At 44.6% G+C, this 21,736-nt stretch overlaps 1 protein-coding gene across 13 annotated transcripts in view; it reads right to left on the bottom strand.

The window, feature by feature from the left end:
• MYBPC1 (myosin binding protein C1) overlaps nt 1-21,736 on the bottom strand; it is an 85,570-nt gene that overhangs the window by 52,856 nt on the left and 10,978 nt on the right. For 6 of the 13 annotated variants that reach the window (XM_084795285.1, XM_084795280.1, XM_084795283.1 and 3 more), the window contains exons 2-5: nt 12,890-12,925; nt 9,586-9,627; nt 2,136-2,174; nt 1,338-1,373 (exon numbers count right to left, since the gene is read on the bottom strand). In XM_084795285.1, coding sequence (XP_084651411.1) covers nt 1,338-1,373; nt 2,136-2,174; nt 9,586-9,627; nt 12,890-12,925 — 153 coding nt within the window. The remainder of the gene's footprint in view (nt 1-1,337; nt 1,374-2,135; nt 2,175-9,585; nt 9,628-12,889; nt 12,926-21,736) is intronic. The other 7 variants (XM_084795284.1, XM_084795277.1, XM_084795287.1 and 4 more) reach the window with 3 other exon arrangements.

The following is a 21,736-nucleotide window of genomic DNA, read 5'->3' on the forward strand; positions in this document are numbered from 1 at the left end:
CCCCGTTATTTAAATGGCGGCAGTGGGAGAGTCACACAGCAACCTCGGTGTCTTTCCGGGTGACTGACTCTAAGGCCAAATCTATACAACAGAATCTGGGGAAACTAAAAGAGGCGGGGGTGGGGGGTGGGGTGGGGGGGTGTCACTTCGGGGGTCAACCGCCCAGTGAGGATCAGAGAACCAAGCCTGGCTTTGTACTTTTAAGGTTCCTTGCTGTGTGCTCAGTGGGAAATTCTACACAGAGGTAAGTTACAGGGTCATGACCTGCAGGTACAAATGTAATGAACAGTAGGATTGTCCTGCAAGGAAGAAAAAATACAACAAAACAACCCCCCCCCCCAAATAAAACAAAACCCAATCAAACAGAGAGAAGACGAAACTGGTCGGAGCTTTCCTGTAACGAGAGGCAAGCTGAAAAGGAAGCTTATTTTGTAGTTTCTAGTCTGACACTGATCAGCAGGTGATTCTAGGGAGGGAATTAGGGAAGGTGGGGTCACTGTAGTCTCCCTGGCTGAGCCGAGAGCAGAGCTCCATCCTGGGCCCTTGGTAACTGGGGTGAAATGCACGGTTCTGTAACTCCGTACTTGTTAATGTTTCATGAAAAGAAGGGAAGTGCACATTTAATCATTTTAGTTTTCACCTGTCAATCATGCTCAGTGCAAAGACTTCTACCCACGACGACGACGTTAACCCAAGCAGCTGCTGGGTTACATATTCTGAATTCCCCAGTTAAGGTTAGGGTCCCGTGCTCTGCCTCTGATGTTAATAATAATAGTAAGTGGTGACTGTGTGAAAGATATGAGGAGGAGAATTCTTATTGTTTCATTCGTTTCTATCTGTGCAGTCAGTGCCTATGCCACTGACTGGCCCCTACGCATTCAGTGATGGGACCAGGTTAGGCCCACAGGACAAAGTTACTGAACAAATGATAACTTTAGAGTTGTAGACACAGCTGGCAGGACCTGTTTGAAAACGGTTCAAACAACTATATTTAGGATTATACACACAGATGGGAATTATAACTTGCTACATCCCAGGCGTGGAGACTGATCTCTGCTTATTGGCTAACTGTAAAAAAAAAAAAATGACATTATGATGTCACAAACACGCCTGTGGCATTATGTGGCCCGGATTCTCCAATGTGTGTTTTGTATCATGCAAAATTAATTGTTTCTCGATACATTAGTTTTTCTTATCTAGGGGAATGTAGTGAAAGGTTGCTGTAGAAGCTACAAACTGAGTAAGACAGGATTAGAATCAGGCAGCCTCGGGGAAATAGTCATTAGTGCTCGGATAGGTTTGGGGTCCGGATACCTGGTGCGGATGTGTCTGCTCACCTGAATCTTTTCTCTCCAGGGCCCGACTACCCAAACCTGAAAGGAAAGCATGATATGGAGGATGTAGGAGAGTGTAGGAAGGAGGGAGGTGGGGGTGGCTGCGATCTTCTTGGGGTACCCCTACATCCTGTCTCTTTTCCTTATGGAGGAAGAAAACTACAAGTTGGCTTGAGTGGAAAATCAGTAAGTTCCAACTATGAAGGACTCTGTTAATCTATCCTCTTTAAGAACAGTAACACTGCCAGGTGGTGGTGGCGCACTCCTTTAATCCTAGCACTCAGGAGGCAGAGGCAGGTGGATCTCTGTGAGTTCGAGGCCAGCCTGCTCTAGAAAGAGAGTTCCAGGACAGCTAGGGCTAAAAACAGAGAAACCTTGTCTCAAAAACAAAACAAAACAAACAAACAAAAAGCAATAGACAAGCAAGGGGGAAATATATAGATGAAAATGGATGATAAATATTTTCGTCCCTAAAATAATCCATATTCAAGATTTTCTTTTCTTTTTCTTTTCTTTTTTTTTTTTAAGACAATGTTTCACTATGTAACTCAGGCTGGTGTGAACCGCACTCCCATAGTCCTAGGTGGCCTGGCCTTGAGATCCTCTCCTCCCTCAGCCTCCCCAGTGCTGGGATTACAGATGTGCGCCACCACACCTGGCTAGAAAATCTTCCTTTTCAAAACTTTCTTGTGGAAATCATCCCTAAAGCCAACATTTTCCCTCTTGCTTCCCTGACTCTTGGCTTCTACGGTGGGTCAATGAATTAATGAGTTGAAAGTTGGGGCAGGGAGTCATCCTAACCTGGAGGCAGGGCACTTGGCGGAGAGGCCTCATCTTCCTCTGAAACAAGAAACAGGAGGAAAAAGTCAAGGAGGAAAGAACTTCATCCAAATAACCTGCAGGAGAAGAATCTGGAAGAGAAGAGAGAGACTACACAGAGCATTTTCAACCTCTGCGTGAGCCCTAGGAGGCCTCACACCCGCAGGTAGCCTTTGAGAGCGTGGACAGAAACTAAACCAAACAGAAGGAGAATACAAAAAGGGTGTCAGAGCTGGGTCATTCAACTGAAAACATAGATTTAAAAAAAAAAAAAAAAAAGGAATTTTGCCAGAGTTTTTGTGACCATAAGTCACTGGGAAAATGACGGAGGGGGTTTCCAAGTGTTCACTTCAGAGCTGAAATCAACGGCAGATGGTGTTCTATATCATAATCATTTAAATACGGACGCACAAGCTTTGAGGGACTATTGGAAAACTGGTTCCACCCAGCAAAGCCCAGAGCTTCCCTTGAGTATCTAAGAAGCCAAAACCTGTAATGAATACAAATTAATCCGTTCTACTAAGTTTAGTGATGAGCACCTTCAGAAGTTGGTAACCGTTCCCACAAGACTGTATGGGTGCTTCCAGTGCTACACAAATGAAATTTATAGATTCTAAAATATGTTGTGCAATATCTAGGCTCAGAGGCACACGGAAGTGTGTCACTTCCTGACACACCTGTATAGCAACATGCGTGCTTTGCTTTACCTGCCTGCAGAGGCAGGTGGTGAGGAGTGTTGGAAACCCAGACCCTCCCTTCCCGAAGCATGTAGGGTAAGGTTTGAATAAAGAATACACATTTACACTCTTTAAAATAGAACATTACAGGACCTCATATGATCTCATACATAGGCTACAGAAGGTCCATGTTCATAGAAAGTTTATTAAAAATAGTTTAAAAATTACCAAGAAGGAATCAGGCGTGGTAGTGCATGCCTTTAATCCCAGCACTTGGGAGGCAGAGGCAGGTGGATCGCTGTGAGTTTGAGGCCAGCCTGGTCTACAAAGTGAGTCCAGTCTCTGTGAAAACTACACAGAGAAAACTTGTCTCAAACAAAACAAAACAAAACAAAACAAAAAAATTACTGAGAAGGCAGGTTTTTGTATGATCTATTTAAATATTTACAACTTTTTGTTTTGTTCTGTTTTTCAAGACAGGGTCTCTCTGTGTAGCTTTGGCTGTCCTGGACTCACTTTGTAGACCAGGCTGGCCTTGAACTCACAGAGATCTGCCTGCCTCTGCCTCCCAACTGCTGGGATTACAGGCATATGCCACCACACCTGGTGATTTTACGTTACGTTCAACCAGGGATATAGCTTACCATTTCTTTAAACAAAATATTATAACACAGAGCACAGAGACATCCTAGTATTTCATTACTTCAAAACTCAGGAGGAGATTCACCGGGTTATGAAAATTGGGATTGTTCAGAGGAAGTTTTAGTGATGGGAGAAGGTTGGAAAATGCTAGGCTGATGCTAGACATTTCTATTGTACTGTGCTGTTTGTGTACACTCACTGACACACATGCCAAAGCCCTTGGTGAGTTTGTGTGCACCAGGAATGGACTTGTGACGATGTACTTCTTAAACGTATTTCCAACTCTTTTCTCCTGGAATACTCACTAACATTCTAGAAGTTGTACGTCTACAGCTACTTCTGAAATAAAAGGAGAAAGCCAGCCTGGAACTCACAAGCCTTAAACCTGAAATCCTCCTGCCTCTGTCTCCTGGGATCATTGGTGCTCATCTCTGTGATGGACCTTGGATGTTGCAAATCTGACCTTAAACTCTTGAACAACGGTCTGGTTGAATTCAATTGAATTTGGGTGAAAAAGAAAAGCTTAATTTTCCTTACCTACCATTGAAAGAAGATTCTGTAGCTAGGAAGAAACTATGCGACCTTTATAGGTTCTGTGACATTCAACACCATTTATATAAATGATAGAAATCTTAAAAAAAAAAAAAAAGACAAAAGAAACAGTAGAGTATGGAAGTCACCCTAGCCCTTTCTCTGCTTGCAAGTGACTATGGTGTTGATGAAAATTCTTATATTTCCTTTTGGGTTTACTAGAATACAATACACTTGAAGGCAGAGTGTGCAGGCAGCAAGCTGTGTCCCCTAGCTTCACAGAACAGTAAATTAACAAAACAGACCATGCTAACTTCTAGGGGCTTGGGAAAATAGCAGTTGCAGAGCCACAAACATGATGGCTAACCAACAGAAATCTCCAGGAAAGAAGTCAGAGGAGAGAGAGAGAGAGAGAGGGAGAGGGAGAGGGAGAGGGAGGGGGAGGGGGAGGGGGAGGGGGAGGGGGAGGGGGAGGGAGAGGGAGAGAGAGAGAGAGAGAGAGAGAGAGAGAGAGAGAGAGAGAGAACTCAGCCATCCTTACAAGCCAGGTTCTCAGCGAGGTGAGTTCTCTTGGTTGCCTGTGAGCCCTGCTGTCAATCACAGGCACCCCAGAGCCCGTAGGATGTATGTTCAACCTTCCAGATTTTGCTGAGCATACAATGATTTCTACCTGACTGGCTCTGAACTCAAAGTAATCCACCTGCCTCTGCTTCCTAAGTGCAGGGATTAAAGTCCAGTGCTACTGTCCTTGGCTTTCCCATAGTTGGTTTTAAATTGTCCATTAATGTAAAATAATAATAGTAATTTAAGCAATGCAAACCTCAGACAAATGTTGCGGCTTTAGAATAAAGACTAAAAGCATACAAGAGATACATGGTTCACAACAAGCCAGTTAAATAATGGCGTGATATCTTGTCTGACTTAGGCAAATTCATGAATGCCTCAAGCAGGGCAATCACATGGAGGAAATATTATTATGCGTGACCAAAATTACAACAGTGACAACAAAATATTGGAAGACAGCAACAACAGCTAACATGAATTCATTAAGTTTTGTTTTGTTTTGTTTTCGTTTTTTTTTTTTTTTTTTTTTTTGAGACAGGGTCTCTCTGTGTTATCTTGACTGTCCTGGACTCGCTTTGTAGACCAGGCTGGCCTTGAACTCATAATGATCCGCCTGCCTCTGCCTCCTTAGTGCTGGGATTAAAGGAGTACACCACCACACCTGGCTTAATTTACACTTTTTAAAATAATACATACCAGCTGGACAGTGGTGGCGCACGCCTTTAATCCCAGCATTTGGGAGGGAGAGGCAGGTGGATCTTCCGTGAGTGAGTTCGAGGCCAGCCTGGTCTACAGAGTGAGTTCCAGGACAGCCAGAGCTGTTACACAGAGAAACCCTTTCTTGAAAAAAAAAAAAAATACATGCCTTCACATTTTGATGCTTACAAAAAACTCAATATTTATCTTATCATAAATATGTATATTTATTGAGTATTTTTTTCTACCCCAAACCTATCAAGCCAATCTTATATCTTTTAGTGGCTATCTCAGAATTGGAAAATACAAAGATGTTATTTATTTATTCTTAAATCTTTATTTATTACATATACAGTGTTCTACTTGCATATAACTCCTGCATGCCAGAAGAGGGCGCCAGATTTCATTACAGCTGTTTATGAGCCACCATGTGGTTGCTGGGACTTGAACTCAGGATCTTTGGAAGAGTAGCCAGTGCTCTTAACCTCTGAGCCATTTCTCCAGCCCCCTTATTTACTTTTTTTTTTTTTTAATGAAGTTCATTACCATGAAGCAATGGCATCAGAATACACAGTAAAAGAAGTGGAAAAGTGTAAGACGCATTTCAGCAGATGACTGATTGAAACCTGTGGTGGCTTAAATAGGTATTGCCCTGCTTGAGGCATCCAACAGACTCATGCCCTTGGATGCCCGGCATTGTTGGAAGAAGCGTGTCACTGTGAGGGCGGGCTTTGAGGTCGCATAGCTGGGCCTAGTGTGGCACACAGTCTCCTTCTGCTGACTGTGAGTCAAAAAGCTGAGATCTCAGCTCCTTCTCCAGCACCATGTCTGCCATGCTTGCCACCGTGATGAAAACGGACTAAACCTCTGAAGCCATAAGCCATCCCCAGTGAAATGCCTTCCTTGATAAGAGCTGCCGTGGTCATGGTGTCTCCTCACACCAATAGAAACCTTAACTAAGATGATGCCTAAAGGTAAATTGCTCCAAACATATCGAAGCATGCGTGTGAAGAGCACCAGGGCACTGCTACTGTGGGTTTAAAGGATCCTAAATGAAGAAAGCGAATTAATAGTTCTGTAAATAAATTGCATCCTTCAGGAGAGCACAGTTCAGAATGTCTGCTGGTTCACTTCCCCATGTGCCAGCACCTCACGCCAGGAGGAGGAGGAGGAGAGACTTCATCTGAAGTTGTAGGAGAGATTCGGTAAGCATGGGGTTCACTTGAGATAATTTATGTGTTAATATTAATCCCTGGGAAAAGTAAACACGGTTTTATTTTCCTTGCAGCAACAACAAAAAGCAATTATTTTTCTGGGAGAAAAAGAAAAGGAGCAGTAATTCTTTTGAATAAACCTATCATACATACGTGTGTGTGTGTGTGTGTGTGTGTGTGTGTGTGTGTGTGTGTGTGTGTGTAATATACTCAACTAATAAAATACTAAAACTAAAACAAAAACCCACTTTTTTTTTTTCTGAGATAAGGTCTTTGTAGCCCTGGCTGGCTTCGAACTCAGTTTTTCTGCCTCAGCCCCTTAGGTGCTAGGATTGTGGATGTGCCTTCCCATGACTGTTTGAAGAAGTTACCAGATACAGTCAGCACCCCAATTACAATGTCAATATCAGAACCAAACAACTTTCCTTGGCCACAAAAATGAAAAAAAGTTTTTCAGAAAGTTTCTAGGCTATCCCACAATAATTCAGTTAAAAATATTCTTTTTAAAAAACTTTTTCCTCCTTTGTTTTTAATTTACGCAGAACCACGTGCAGGCAGTGCCTGTAGAGGCCTGAAGAGGTCATCAAAGTCCCCTAGGGCTCCGATTACAGATAGTTGGGTGTTAGTAGTCTAGCCTGGGTCCTCTTGGGAGAGTAGCCAGTGCCCTTAACCATTGACCTATCTCTCTAGCCCAGAAAAACATTGTTAATAGTGATAGCCTTAGAGCCTATTTACTGAATATATTTTAATAAGACAGAGGACTAGGGTGCATGGCGATAAAAGCTACCCGGGTAAGTTCAGAGCTAATTCCAGGCGTGACTGTGTGTAGAAGCTTCGAGCAAGTTGTTCTGCACGATCCTCACTGACTATAAGTATGCATCTTGCCCAGCCAATGAGAACACGGGAATAACACTATGCGCATCACCATTGTTGGTCAGCAGGCAAGCCAGTGTGGAAATCCAATGGTTGATTCATTCAGCGAGTACTTATTGGGACACGGTCATGTGAGGTTCTGTGCCAGATGCTGGAGGGAACAAAATGAGGAGGCCAAAGAGGCAATAAAGACATAGCGCCTGACCCAGTGGGTTAGGGAAAGCCTTCAACCGTGAGCATGCGACTAAGTGGAGACAACCGTCCATGACACAGGGCAACGAGTCCAAGAAAAACCAGGAGGAAGCAGAAAAGGGGGAAATGAGCCAGATGGTCAGGGGTAAGCTGTGAAAGGAGTGAAGCCAGAGTTGCATAGTTTTAAAAAAAATTTTTTTTCAGGGCCCACTTTTTTTCTTTTCTTTTTTTCTTCAGTATTTTCTTTGAAATCGCCCTGTCCTGCATTAAAACAGGTGGTGGTTGAAGAGGACTATATAAATAGAAAACAGAATAAAACCATTTACCTAAAGCTTCCTTATTTAAGGATATCACTTTTTATACTAAACCAACTTGCCAAGTATGAAGAGTAACTATTTTTTTCTTTTTTTTCTTTCTTTTCTTTCTTTCTTTCTTTCTTTCTTTCTTTCTTTCTTTCTTTTTTTAAAGGCAGTTTGTGAATCTCGGCCTGTCCTCACTTATCTTCTACAAATGTAAGGAAAAAAAAATGCTACTAAATTTCGGAGATTCCGTCTTCTGGCCTTCTTCTTTCGCTATACCTGTTTTCTGTAAGGAAGTGTCTGGCGACTGGCTGCTTTTAGTTTATAGAAATTTATTAAAACATATAAATGGGGCCTGATGACCTTTGCAGGCTGAGGTCAAGCCCAGGCTTTGTTTAAACCATGACAGCTTTGCCTTCTAGCATGACATCATCTGTTCTGTTGGGTCAGCCTCGCAGGTCGGCCCCAAGCACCTTTCCAAATTTAGAAGCAGAGGTATACTCCATTGGTCTTGTTGAGAATAATGTTACAATAACTTCAGCCAGGACGTTCAAACCTCCCTGAAGCCATATCATGGAAAGATTTCTAGGAGTTTGCACCGTCTGCATTCCGTAAGAAAATAGCCTTGAACTATGGCCATGAAGCCAAGATTAGTATCCAAGGTACTGTCCAGGGGCAGTCCTGAAGGTCAGGACAAAGGGCAATGTGCTAACACCGTGCGCTCATTTACAAGAGCGTTAAGTTCAAGTCATGTGAAGAAAATTCAGTATACTGAAAGAAAGAGAATATTTTACCAAGGTATAAGGCAACAGTAGTGTAGGAATTAGGAAGTGCAATATTGACATACAAAGAACAAACAGATAATTAACAGGCTTTCAGCTGTGTTCAGGAAAGTAAAAAGTCTTATTGTAATCAGTAAACAATTATTCTGAAATTTAAACTACATTATTCATTGCTTAATTAAATGTCAATGTAAAAATGATGATGCAAACACATAAAGCGAAACCGTCCACCGACTTCCATGAAAACGTTTCTCCACGGGAAAGGCTATTACTCCTCAGCCTAAAAGAGATGGCCCATGGTGACAGTGACACCAGCCATGGTGAGACACAGAAATACGTGATAATAATTACTGCTTTCCTGAAACTGTGCTATTCTCCACAGAGTGCAAAACACGGGTCAATATTACATGAACAAGTGATGTTTCAGTTCCGTAAGTATGATGTCTGCTTAATATGTAATATCAGGGTCTACGGATCCGCGTCTGGTCAGGAGGATGTACTCAGGTCTGTGAAGTGAGAGGCAGGTCTTCACAACGGCTGGTGAAACCTGAATCGGTCCACGGAACGACTCAAACACTGACAAACTTTTTTTTTTTTTGAAACATCTGGATAAAAGTTTTTCCCAACTGAAACAAACCAGGATCAAACAGACTCTCTGAAGATGCTCAGTGGGACCCCAGAAATGACCAACTCACCAACTCCCACGCTGCCTTCTCCCTGAATGCTTGTGACTTTGTTTTGTAGTGGTTTTCCTTTGTTTGGAAATGCGTGTGACAGCCACACGCCAAAAGCAGATGGTTCTTGCAGATGAGATGCAAATGAGGAACTGGAAACCACAGGGATGAAAACTAACCCCAGGAGGTCACGGGTCACATGACCTCCGGAAGGACACCCCCCCCACCATCCCCTTTCCTGTTCTGGCCTTGCTGAATTCACTCTCACTCTCCCTCCCTCCGACTCACCTTTTGCCGGAGCAGTTCCCGCCTCTTTCTCTTTATTTGGTTCTGTGTGGAAAGTACAAGCACATTTTTAAAAGTGTCTTACAGCACTTTACTGGGTGACGAGCAAAGAGTAGAGGGAGAGGAAGGAAATAAAGGATGTTAGCGGTGCTACGTCATCATTATGCCGCACATTAATGGGGAATGTGGGGATTGTAGTTCAAAGTCACTTTAACCTTTAATCAAAGCAGTTAATATACGTGATCGGTTTTAAACGTATATATAAAAACATGCAATGCACACTTGTTAAAATACACTGAACCCAGCCTGGCGTGGTGGAGCACGCCTGTAATCCCAGTACGTGGGGAGGCAGAGGCAGGCGAATCCCTGTGAGTTGGAAGCCAGCCTGGTCTACAAAGTGAGTCCAGGACAGCGAAGGCTACACAGAGAAAACCCTGTCTCGAAAAAAAAAAAAAAAAAAAAACAAAGCAAAACAAAACAACAACAACAACACTCTCAACCCAGGCCAGGTGTGGTGGCACACTCTTTTAAATCCAGTATTCAGGACTTGGAGGCAGAGGAACTCTGTGAGTTCAAGGACAACCTGGTCTACGTGATCAGCTTCAGGACAGCAGGGCTACACAGAGAGGCTCTATTTCAATAAAACAACCCCTTCCACCAGAAGGAAAAGAAAAAAAAAAAAAAAAAGACTTACACCTAACTCTACCAGGACCATGTTGTTTTTATAAACTAGAGTAGAACTGAGTATACTATGTGGATACTTTGTTTCAGAGTTCAGCCAGGGACATTTTAAGGAACTTTGACCCATATAAAGGGTCCCAATTGCTTAGCTTCTGGCTGTTACCAGGAGGTATAAAATGATTGGGAGATGTTTGCAGTTTCAAAAATGTTCCTGTGGGCACATGGATTGGGTGGCAATCAGTGTGCTATGCGGACAGTGGGCTCAGATCCTGTCAGTCAATGTCATCCTTCCTTGTGTTTCTTTTTGTTCGGAATCATGTTAGTTCAGAGAGGAGAAGACAGTCCGTGTGAGGTCATAACTGTTGGGACTGGAGGCAGGGCTCGGGTGGCCGACACCGCCTGTAACTCCATCTCTCCTCCTGCCTCTAGGTACAAGTGTCTGTACAGTCACACAGAGACCCCCACACAAATACGTCTTAAAAGATTAAAGTAACTGTTTGAACCATACCGGGGCGTGACGGCACACGTTGTAATCGTCAGTTCAAGACCAAAATCAGAACAAAACAAAAACACATTAAACATCACTTCAAGCATGAGTTTCTCTCCTCCACTGTCTGTCTGTCTGTCTGTCTGTCTCTTCCTATAACTAGCGAGCCATGGTTCAGCTAGCTAAGGACTATCTTAGCACAGTTTGAAAGGAGGCATTTTAGCTCAATATTGCGTAATAAATAATGAAATATGACAGAATAAGGGAAACTTTTTTTTTCTTTTTTTTTTGGTTTTTCAAGACAGGGTTTCTCTGTGTAGCCTTGGCTGTCTTGGATTCACTTTGTAGTCCAGGCTGGCCTGGAACTCACAGAGATCCGCCTGCCTCTGTCTCCCGAGTGCTGGGATTAAAGACGTGTGCCACCACCTGGGAAACATAATTTATAGTGGCTAAAAACAACATGTGACCTGTCGGTGGGAGGGAAAGGCTTGTCTGTCATGGTCTCTAGGCTCTCAGTGTGCTCACCGATGGCCAAAGTAAGTTTCACATACAAGAAGAAGACAGCAAGGAAGAAGATGATCCTAAGAAGAATGTCACAAGTCTGCAGGGACTTCAAGATTGACATCTACAAAGTACTGGACCAACCAACCCAACGGGGAGCTTGCCCATTTGACCTCTTACTGCGCTGAGCCTGTTTCATTCATTTGGAGGCTCAGCGGTATTCCTTACTGCCTAAGGTTTTTCAGTGAGTCAGGTGTTCCTAGCTAGACAAAGGGGCTTCTGGGAACAACGTGAGTCTCTTAGAATGCCCTCCAGAAAAACTATCCCCAGGATGGAAAAAGATCCATAATCCTTTCATAAATTTCTAGCAGAAAAAAAAAAAAAAAAAAAGAGGAGGGCACTAGAAATTGAAACCTTCTCAGATCTCCTTTGGCTTGGACAGAACCAGCCAGCACTGGCATGCTACCCCCTGGCTCCACACCGAGTTGCTAACCCAGGTAACTAGCACATAACTGCATACTGCCCCAGAGGCTTCCTTACAGCGTCGCCAGCTCCTCTGCATAGACGCTGGGTTTCATTGTGCTGCAGGCTGTTGTTTTACAGTCAATTTGACTGCAAACCGAACAATATACAGGAGACTGCTTTCCATTTATAACTCCATACTATGTCCGGTGCAGGGAGAGTTTTAGCTTTCAAGTGTTTGGAAGAGAACTCTGTATCCTTCCTCAGGCTTAGGGTGCCACCTAGAGTTGTGCATGTGGAAAATGCCCAGGGAGCAACTCAGCAGCTGTCTCTTTAAGGAGGAAGGGTGACAAGAAAGACATGTTTATTTTTTTATGTGTGTTTGTGGGTGGCGGGGTTGGCCTGGTTGGGGGGAGGGGTGGCTTGAGGGACAATGCACTTGATTTTGGTTTTTTCATCCTGGTAGGAACAGACACACAAATGACTCTTGAGGGCCACAGAGAGCTTTCAAGTGTCAGTTGGGCCGCCTTTATCCTTTCAGCTCCGGTGTCTTCCTTAACCCACAGGTCTCTTATACGTAAAGCAGACTTTGTATGTTGCTGGCTGTCTGTAGACCCACCAAGAATTTTGCTGGCTAGTCTTAGCTACTTTATTTCATTTTTCCCATTATGGTAGGCAAGAGAATATGAACAGACCAATAAATTGGATCTAATGGCATGCTCCAGAGACCCCAAACCTTTCTGGAAGCTTCCCCAAAGGGTTTTTGAGGCTGCCTGATTATGACATAGACCAAACTGAAAAGCTGTAGAGCTCCGGGCTGATCCATAAGATATGATCACAAAAAAGATGTAAAGCCTGACTTTTTACAATATCAGGGAAAGCTTCATAGATGTTTTTATATTCCACCAGTATAAACTGTGAGCCTGGCAACAGTTTGTACATAACAGGAGGACCTGGGAACCATCTCACAAAACACACGAAGTGCCGCTCAAGTCAGGTTAATATACCGTGTATTATTTTGGTTACCAGCTTATCACAGCTGTGATCACCCAGTGTCTCAGTAGGAAGTAGGTTAAAGCTCACAGCATCCATCCACGGAAGGAGGCCGAATCATGCTGGGGCAACGGACTTCACAGAGTTGGCAGCTCAAACCCATGAGGCGATGGCTTTACTTACCATCTGGGGGAGGAGCCGGGGCGGACACTTCATTTTCTAGAAATGAAAAGGATAACGGAAGAGTTAGGGCTTGCGTCTCCTAAGTAAAGGCTGCTCCAGTCAGGCCGCCATCTTCCTGTGCTTGCTGACAGAGAGTCGCCAGTGGTATTAAGAGGCCCAAGGCACAATGCCTTGTGGTGTGCATGGGGAACCGAGGACCTGGGTGACCTGCTATAGATGCTACGGTGAGATGCAGATCCAGGATAGGCTCACCACTTGCCACTTAGATCTTCATCTGAGGCTGGGAGGGGGGGTGCACACCTGTAATCCCAGTGCTCTCCCGGTAGGGCGCATGCCCTGCCATCTCTGGCTATATCCCGAGTTCCAGGAGAAAATCCTACCCAAGCAAGTGAGGACTGGGGACTTAAATATTAAGTGTGTTTCCTCCACTCTGGAATAATGGCGGTGGCACTGGTTTGATATGTGAGGGCTACTGTAAGGATGAAATGAGACCCCAGCAGGTGGCAAACACATACTGTGGAGTTTACACGAGGCCCCTTGAAGAGATTCCCATATTGGCTGACCTAGGCCATCTGCACATGCGTTGCAGCTGTGTAGCTAGGTCTTCTTGGGGGATTCCTGACAGTGGGAACGAGGACTGTCTGTCTCTGACTCTTTTGCTTGTTTGGGGGACCCTTTTCCTCACACTGGGCTACCTCATCCTGCCTTCATCTAGCCTTCATACAAAGCCTGCCCTTTTCTGAAGAGAAATGGAAGAGAAGTGGACGGAGGTGGGGCAGAGGGAAGGTGGGGAGAGGGGCTGAGAGGGGGGCGAGGGAGGGGAAGAGAGAGAGAGAGATCCCTTAGTACAAAAGAGAAGGCACCAAGGTGACTCTAGTAGAGGGCATTCTGAAAGGTGATGACAACAAAGTCCTCTGATTTCTGTAGCCTTTCATTTCATTACGAGGCAAAGTGCTGGTCTCGGGGGAAACAGAACTAACGTCTCCTCACGCCGGTTGTGTTAAGTACACAAGCTAAGGATATACAGCCCCCACCCACCCCACGCTTATCAAGCTGTTCCAAAGCTCAGGGTTTGAGACGATTCATGTGGCCTTGCGTATGCAGTGCGCAGAGTGTGGAGCAGTGTGGCTGTGCAGTCTGGTAAAGAACCCTCTGTTCAAGCACACACTATTTCTACGTAGCTACAGGCAGACTCCCCACGGCGAGAGAGCACGAAGCTGTCCCTGCAGGGGCTCCCTCCCATAGGCACCAGGAACTGGGTATTCCTGGTTCTGTATGAGTGAACCAGATGCTTTCATTCCAGGACAGGAAGAGACTGTCAAGGAAGGTAATCTCCTTTAAAAGCGCTCCCCTCTTGATCTTTAAACAAAATCTAGGGGTTGGGGATTTAGCTCAGTGGTAGAGTGCTTGCCTAGCAAGTGCAAGGCCCTGGCTTCGGTCCTCAGCTCTGGGGGAATAAAATGATTAAATAAAATCCGAAGATAAGAAAGTTGTATTTTAGGCAGATAATGGGATCCTAGGAGTTTTGCATTTGTCCGTGCCTGGGATGCTGCATAATCTGCTTGGCTGTGGGAATGCACGGACTTTAGCATACGCAGGTTGAAATGGACTTAGACAAATGTGTGGATTATGCCATGACAGAAATCAGAAAATAAGAAATACAGGGATGTGGGGTGCAACAACGTCTTTTTTTCCCCCTTTCTTTCAACGATGCCTTTTTAAGACATCATTATTTTGTACCTGGTATAAACTTCAATTTGTTTATTTACTTTAAATTTTTTTCAAATATTCTCATGATTAATAAATACTTTCTTATTTATTAATGAGAGAGAAGATAGATAGGTAGACAGATAGATACCAAAAGAGAAAAAGTATATAACCTTACATGCTGGGAGAAGATAACACAGCAGGATATGAGATCATTTACTGGCAGGGTGAGACACTCATATCCCGTCAGATGCCATTGGCAAGAACGCTTTCGTGTCTTCACCTCATCACAGAAAACATCATTAACGCCATTCTCCACCAGAAGATGGATGACGCGGCCTTTTTTCACTTTCAGAGATCAGAGTGAAGAAATGGAAATCTAGTATTGACAGCCGTGGCTCTGGGTGAGTTCTTGAGGCGCGCGGATGGACATCATTGTGCCAGAGTGAGAAGCCAGCGCTCTGACACATTATCTTTTGGTCTGAGCCATGGCTGCACCATGCCCGAGCATCCCTTCCTGGATCTTTATGCACACAATGCTCTCTGTCTCCTGATCCTTCCTCCCCACCATTGTAGATGCTGTTCACTGGGCTCCTCAGCCCCATCCCACTAGTCTGTCTGAGAGGGTCTCTTACCCACTGGGTTGGGACCACTCTCTCCAGGTTCACATTCAACACCATTGTTGCACTTTCCCGGTCTCCCTCTTACTGGGCTACTACAGCCATCCTGTTCTGGAGCTGTGTTTTCTGTCCATCCTCTGACCTTCCTGCCGCTGAAGGTGACTGATGTCTTGTTCTTTTCTCCATTGGACCTTCTGCCTTTCCTCTGTGACGACATGAGCAAGAACTGGGTGGGATCCTGACTCTGGGCCTACCCTACTCTGTTGTTACTTGAGTAGGCTTGGTCTACCTTTATGGCTTCTTTCAAGGCCCTTGAGGCTGTGACATCCTATTCGTCCTTATTCTGTGGCCGCATCATAATATACTACTTGTCAACTATGACTTAGTTATTTGCCAGCAGTCTTAGTATGCTCATACCCCCTTCTTCCTCAATTAAATACTGATGGGGCTGTTTTTGCTGTTGTTGGTTTTTCGTTTTTTGTTTTTTTCTTCCTGGCATCTTGTTGCATTGCTGAAAACACATTCAATGTACAGTAAACCAGGCAATGAAAGGAATGAAGAAAGGCTTCATGGATGGCTGTGTGTAAACTATCAAGCTGAATCAGACTCCCAGCTTCGTTGTTGAGACAAGATCTTACTGTGGTGGCTCTGGCTAGCTTCAAACGCTCTCTGTAGTCCAGGCTAGTCTAGAACACATTGCACTCCTTCTGCCTGGGCCTTCGCAGTGCTGGGGCACCAAGCATGCATCGCCACACACAGCACAAGGCACATTTCCTAAGGATGGCTATAGCTTTATTATTTGTAGGCTCAATTTTCTTAACCAATATATTTTATTAACAACTTAGTGACCGAGCATACGTCACTTAAAACCTGACTAACCAACACAATAGGAAATGAGGATTAATGGACACAATAACAAAACCTTAAGGATATCAGTTCCGAGGAATGATTCTCCGGGTGTGAACAGCAGGACTTTCTCCTGCTGGAACCTCCGCAGGAGCCGGAGCCCCGAAGCCTTCCCTCGAGTGGTTCTCTCTAGGAGCGTCTCGAAGTAGCGATGAACAGCCAAAACTATCCCAAGTCTTCAAAAAGCCCCGCCTCCAGTTCTGGGCTCATTTATATATCTCCTCCCAGAGTCTGGTCACAGGATCTTTTCAGCTGGCAACAATTAAGCTCCTGCATGAGGTGGTTGCTCTTCTAGTGAATTAACCTCACCTGTTTTCTCACGAGACTGTTCCGATCCCACACTTGCAATCCTAAAAAACACGTTTACCTCTCCTTCAATTATTATTATTTTTTTCAGATCCAAGTGGGGCCTTGGGTGAATTCTAACCAAATAAATTAGAATTATCTTGGATGCTGATGCTATAAACATGCCCTAAATATCAATTGTCCGTCCCCACTGTTTCTGAAGGACCCATGCACTCTCTATGCAGCAGGCCAAAATATAAAAACAAAATGAGAATTTGAGACCTTTCATTCAACTGCCCTAAATCTGGAAGCCACTGTTTTAACAGCCAGCTGTGTAACAGATTGTCCAAGCTGTGGAGACATCATAGGGCATTAATGCTAAGACATCTGCATGAAGCGGAAATGAGCATTGTGCGCCTCCTTGGAAAGGAAATTTGCCCTCCGAAGAACACAAAAAGGCCGTTGCTTTGCAGCCAACAAATAAACAGCGGCAGCTTACCGACACCTGTTGCCCTCAGTACTAACTTATATCGACATTTTTAACTCTAGTAAGTTACTGCCTGCAATTGTCCCCTTTTGGTATGGGAACTTCAACCCTCACAGACCCTCCAGTTCATGAAGAGAGGCTAGACTCTGTACCTTCCAAAGCTGCAGTTCTCAACCTGTGGGGTCACGACCCTCTGATGTCCTTCCCACCATACCTTTCTTCCCATTGGGCTAGCCGGATCCCATTGGGCTAGCCTGTGGCAGGGCCTGGGCTTCTTCTCCCAAGTGCTCTGAAGGTGGGGCAGAGGAAATGAGCTGATGGACGTTCCGACATTATTACGTCACTTTCCCCTCCTATCGATCACTTTCAAGGTCACGTAGCCTTTTCAACTACCATGTCTGCAGGAGCATCCCTCAGTTGCTTCATTAGGAGACGCAAGAGCGCCTCAGGGTGCTTGGCAGGGAGGAATGAGTTAACAGACATCACTTGCTGGGTTTTCTTAATTGTCATCAATTCTTACTTGGCCACACCTGAAATGTACCTGCTAAGGATTTGCCTCATCTTCAGGACCCTGCGTGTGTGGAATCAGGGTGGGGGGGTAGGGGGGTGGAGGCTGATGAGGCAGCCAGGAATGGGACAGATGTGCTTGCCCGCCTCCACCCTAACACAAATTAGATAAGTAGACCAATCATCAACCAGTCGCCAATTGTGCTGAAGTGGAAAGGACAAGGGTGGGAGATGAAACTCCCCGCCATTTCCCGGCCATTGGTACAAAGAATTCGTGTAGCCTGGAATAGGTTCTCGGGAAATGTTGACAGCCAAGCAGGCTTGACTCAGAAAAGGAATCATTCCCAAAGTTTCAGCACCCCCGTGGGATGCTCTATAGCATTACCTATACTGCTGTTCTCGTCTCCGTCTATGTCATGTCTTTGTCTCGGGCCGACTTTGTCATGCTCAGACATGTCACTAAAATCACTTGCATGCACCCCGTGTTTGAGGAACTCACAGGAGAATGATTGTCTGGTAGTAGTGGTTTCATCGGCCCCTGCCTCTGTGCCCTCTGACAGTACTCAGAACTCAGCCTTCCATGGGCCCTTGAGCTTCAGAAACTGCTCCGTGTACAGGATCTGATCGGGCCACAGGCTCTAAAGGGAGATCAGTGCCAAGTCCGAAATTCTGCACTTCTGACAGGCTTGTTGGGCACCACTGGTGCTGCAGGTCCGCAGCCCACACTTTGAGCACCAAGGCTCAGCCCAGCTCCTAAAGGTCAACTTGTTCCCTCTCCCATTTCATGGATGGTTGTGTACATGCTAAGGCGTTTACAGTAGCTGAGGGCCCTTTCTTCCCTCTTTGGTCACAAGCTTCTTGAGGACAAGGCCGGGCTTTTCTTCCTTTCCAAGTTCCACACAGCAGGTGCTCCGTAAATATAGTTGACTGGCAGGCAGTTCCTCTCCGCACAAAAGCCCCTTCTCCTTGCTGCCAAGAAATCAAGAACTGTCCCCTGGTGCTCCGGCGGGCAGCTTTCTTCAGCTGCATTACCCACAGGGAACGCTATGTCTTCCATCGCTGCCCTCCTGCTGGCTCAGGCGCCCAGGCATCCGCCCAAAGCCATCTTTTAGATTTCATCTTACTGTCAACACACGTCTTGCATTTCTTAACAAGGGCAGGAGAGCAATCGCGGCTAGGGTTTTTGGCTCTCAGGGAACAGCGCACCCCTTTCCTTTCTAAGGAATCTGCCCCCTTTTTAAAAGTCCAGGCTGGAAAGGCAAACAGAATCAAGGAACCTGTTCCAGCAATTTCTAGGCAAATACCCCGTCAGTGAGCTGGTAGCTGGGTCCCTGTGTTGTAACAGCCGAGAGGCACCTCCTTTGGCAAACTCTCTAAATCTTAAACAAGCAAACAGATATTGACTAAGCCAGACGCCGCTAGACTTCTGCCTTCTTAAAAGCCACTGAGCTTCTCTGGGGACCAGCTGGATGAAGGCAGCTTTTGTCTCCTCTCTTTCTACCAGAAAATGTACCAATGGGATGGCGTGGAAACGCGGGACTGTGTAAGTTGTTAAAGAAAGAGAAGGAGGAGGAGAAGGGGTGGGGGGAGGGAGAAGAGGAGGAGAAAAAGATAACTGGGCGGGGGGGGGGGGGGGGGGGAGGGGCGGGGGGAGGGAGCTCAACTATTTTGATGGACAATATAGAGATGAGTAGAGTTCCAGCCAGCCAAGGCTACACAGTGAAACCCTGTCTCAGAAAAACAAAACAAAAACAAACAAACAAACACCCCCTAACACTCCCCCCCCCCCAAAAAAAAGTTGAGTGGGCTTCTTAAGCAGCAGAGAAGCCAGCTTCTGTCGTCCTAGAGCAGAGCGGCTGCTCTTTGATCTCATCTAAACTTATACCAGGCTTTCCCTCCCTGGGCAAGGCTGAAATGCTTTCAGATGCTCGGTCTATTTATGGTGGATTTTTCCCCTATGATCACCTACTGTAAGCAGCACAGGTATGCCACCAATGGCATGCCTGCACAGACAGCTTGTGCCCAGGCATTCTAACTGACGGGCACTGGTGGCAACGATGAGACAGCCTCATACGTGGCCCTCAGCTGCTGAAGAAACACTGGGAACCAGAGACTCCATAAAAGGTGCGACTTTCTCCAGTGGGCACCATTTCCACTCTCAGTGCCAAGGGTTCTGTGCTCAGTAACTTAAGTGGGGGAGGGGGGGAACCTTAACTCTTAGATGGTATTAAGCTCTCTGTGTGTGTCTGTCCACTAGGGTGACACAACTCAGTTCTCTCTTTTCCATAGGCTCACTGCCTGTCACAAAGCTGTTACGCTAGTTTTACAAAGCAAAACTATTATTACATTATTGTAGCTTATGTTGTCGTGTATTCAAATAATACATTATCATTAAAAATATTCTGTGGGCCCCTAGGTATAACTTCACTTAGGCTGTCATTCTAGTTTTACATAATAAAACTATTGTTACATTATTGTCTTTTGTATTGTCATATATTTAAATAATACATTATCATTAAAAATATCCTGTGGGCCCTTAGGTATAATTTTATTTAATTTTTTTTGTATTATGGGTGGAATAATTATTTGTTCGACATGAATGTTACACAGGTATAGAGAAGGCAGGAAGAACACATTTTAAAAGTTATCATTGAATACTGTGACTATATGTCTTTCACTCTGTCACCTATGAGGAGAACTTTTGAAAATGAATCTTCAAAAGCCATCCTTTGGTAATATGGCTTTGAGGGAGAAAATAGTATAGTTTATTTGTTTATTTTTGAGACAGAGTCTAACTATGTAGAACAAGCTATGCTGGGATTACAAAAGTGGCTCACCATGGTCAGCCTTAATTATTTCTTAAACATATATTTGTGTGTGTGTGTGTGTGTGTGTGTGTGTGTGTGTGTGTGTGTGTGTGTGTGAGCCCTCAGCTGCACACATATAACATACACACACATTATATGCACATATATCTATCTGAGTGAGAATAAAATGTTTTTTGGTAAGGTCTTCTTTAATGTGACGTGTGGTCACTTCTCTCCGGGAGTAAACTCAGGTCCTCAGGCTTGGTGGCAAGTGGCCTTTGCCTGCTGAGCCGTCTTACTGGCCTGTGTTTCTTATTCTCAAGGTAACATTCTGAGTTTGAAATGAAATAGGTGACTATTTTCTGTATTGAACACACCAATGAGGTCACTTTTGATAATATGACAAATTCTCTTTCTTTTTCCATTAAAAAGGGCAGTGAGGCCTGCAGGCATTTTCTTTGTGGACAGTGGACTCTGGCACTCTGTGCTTGCTCCAGGTGGAACCCCATCTGCCCAGGCAACAGCACCCCGGAAATAGCCTCAATGCAAAGCACAGTTTGCATGGAGACATTTGCCTTACCACCTAGGGAAATACCAGCTATATTAATTACTGTCACAAAAAAAAAATCCACAAACATTTGATTTATAATAATAGTTCTGAAACTATGGGTTGCGATTCCTGAGCTCCCAAGACTGTTTTAGAGAGTCTAGGATATCAAGGTTCTTTCTGTAATTTTAAGATGTTATTTGCATTTTTTATTCACATTCTTAGAAGTAAATAGTGAAGTTTTCCAAAGGGCATACCACCACACACATACATACACACATACGTATGTATGTATACACACACACACACACACACACACACACACACATATATATAATGACACAGTTATTATAGACAGCTTATAGAATGCGAGCTTATATATTTTTACGTTTGAAATATCTTTGGATTTTTAGTTTCCTAGAAAATAATAATCAAAAACTGGTCACTGCCTTCAGTAGCTAAGAGTGGTGTGCCTGAAGCCCACCCACTTCTGAGGTTGAGGAGAAGAATTGCCTGAGGCTTAGCAACATGGCAAGGTCCTGTTCTACAAACACAAAAAATATATATGTGAAGATACGCAAAATATGCATCTGAGTGAGAATAAAAAGACATTGGGGGTAAGGTCTTTTCAAATGTGAATAAATTCATGTTGTACACTTCATCTAGAGCTTTGATTGGATAAAAGTGTGAAGCTGCTCTTAGAGAGGACAGGGGTTCAAGCTCAGCACCGACCTGGTGGCTCACAAGTGTCTGAAAGTCCAGGTCCGGGGGATCTGACACCCTCTCCTCCTCCTCCTCTTCCCCCTCCTCCTCCTCTTCCTCCTCCTCCTCCTCCTTCTTGGTGAGGTCATACAGGCAGGAAGATGGACCTGGGAGGACTTGGAAGTGACTGTGATTGGGGGTGCATTATGTGAAATTCCCAAATAATCAATAAAAATATTATGTTGGAAAACAAAACCGTAAAATGACTTTGAGGGCAGT

The sequence above is a fragment of the Acomys minous genome (assembly GCF_964271855.1).
Source record: "Acomys minous genome assembly, chromosome: 9".
NCBI lineage: Eukaryota > Metazoa > Chordata > Mammalia > Rodentia > Muridae > Acomys > Acomys minous.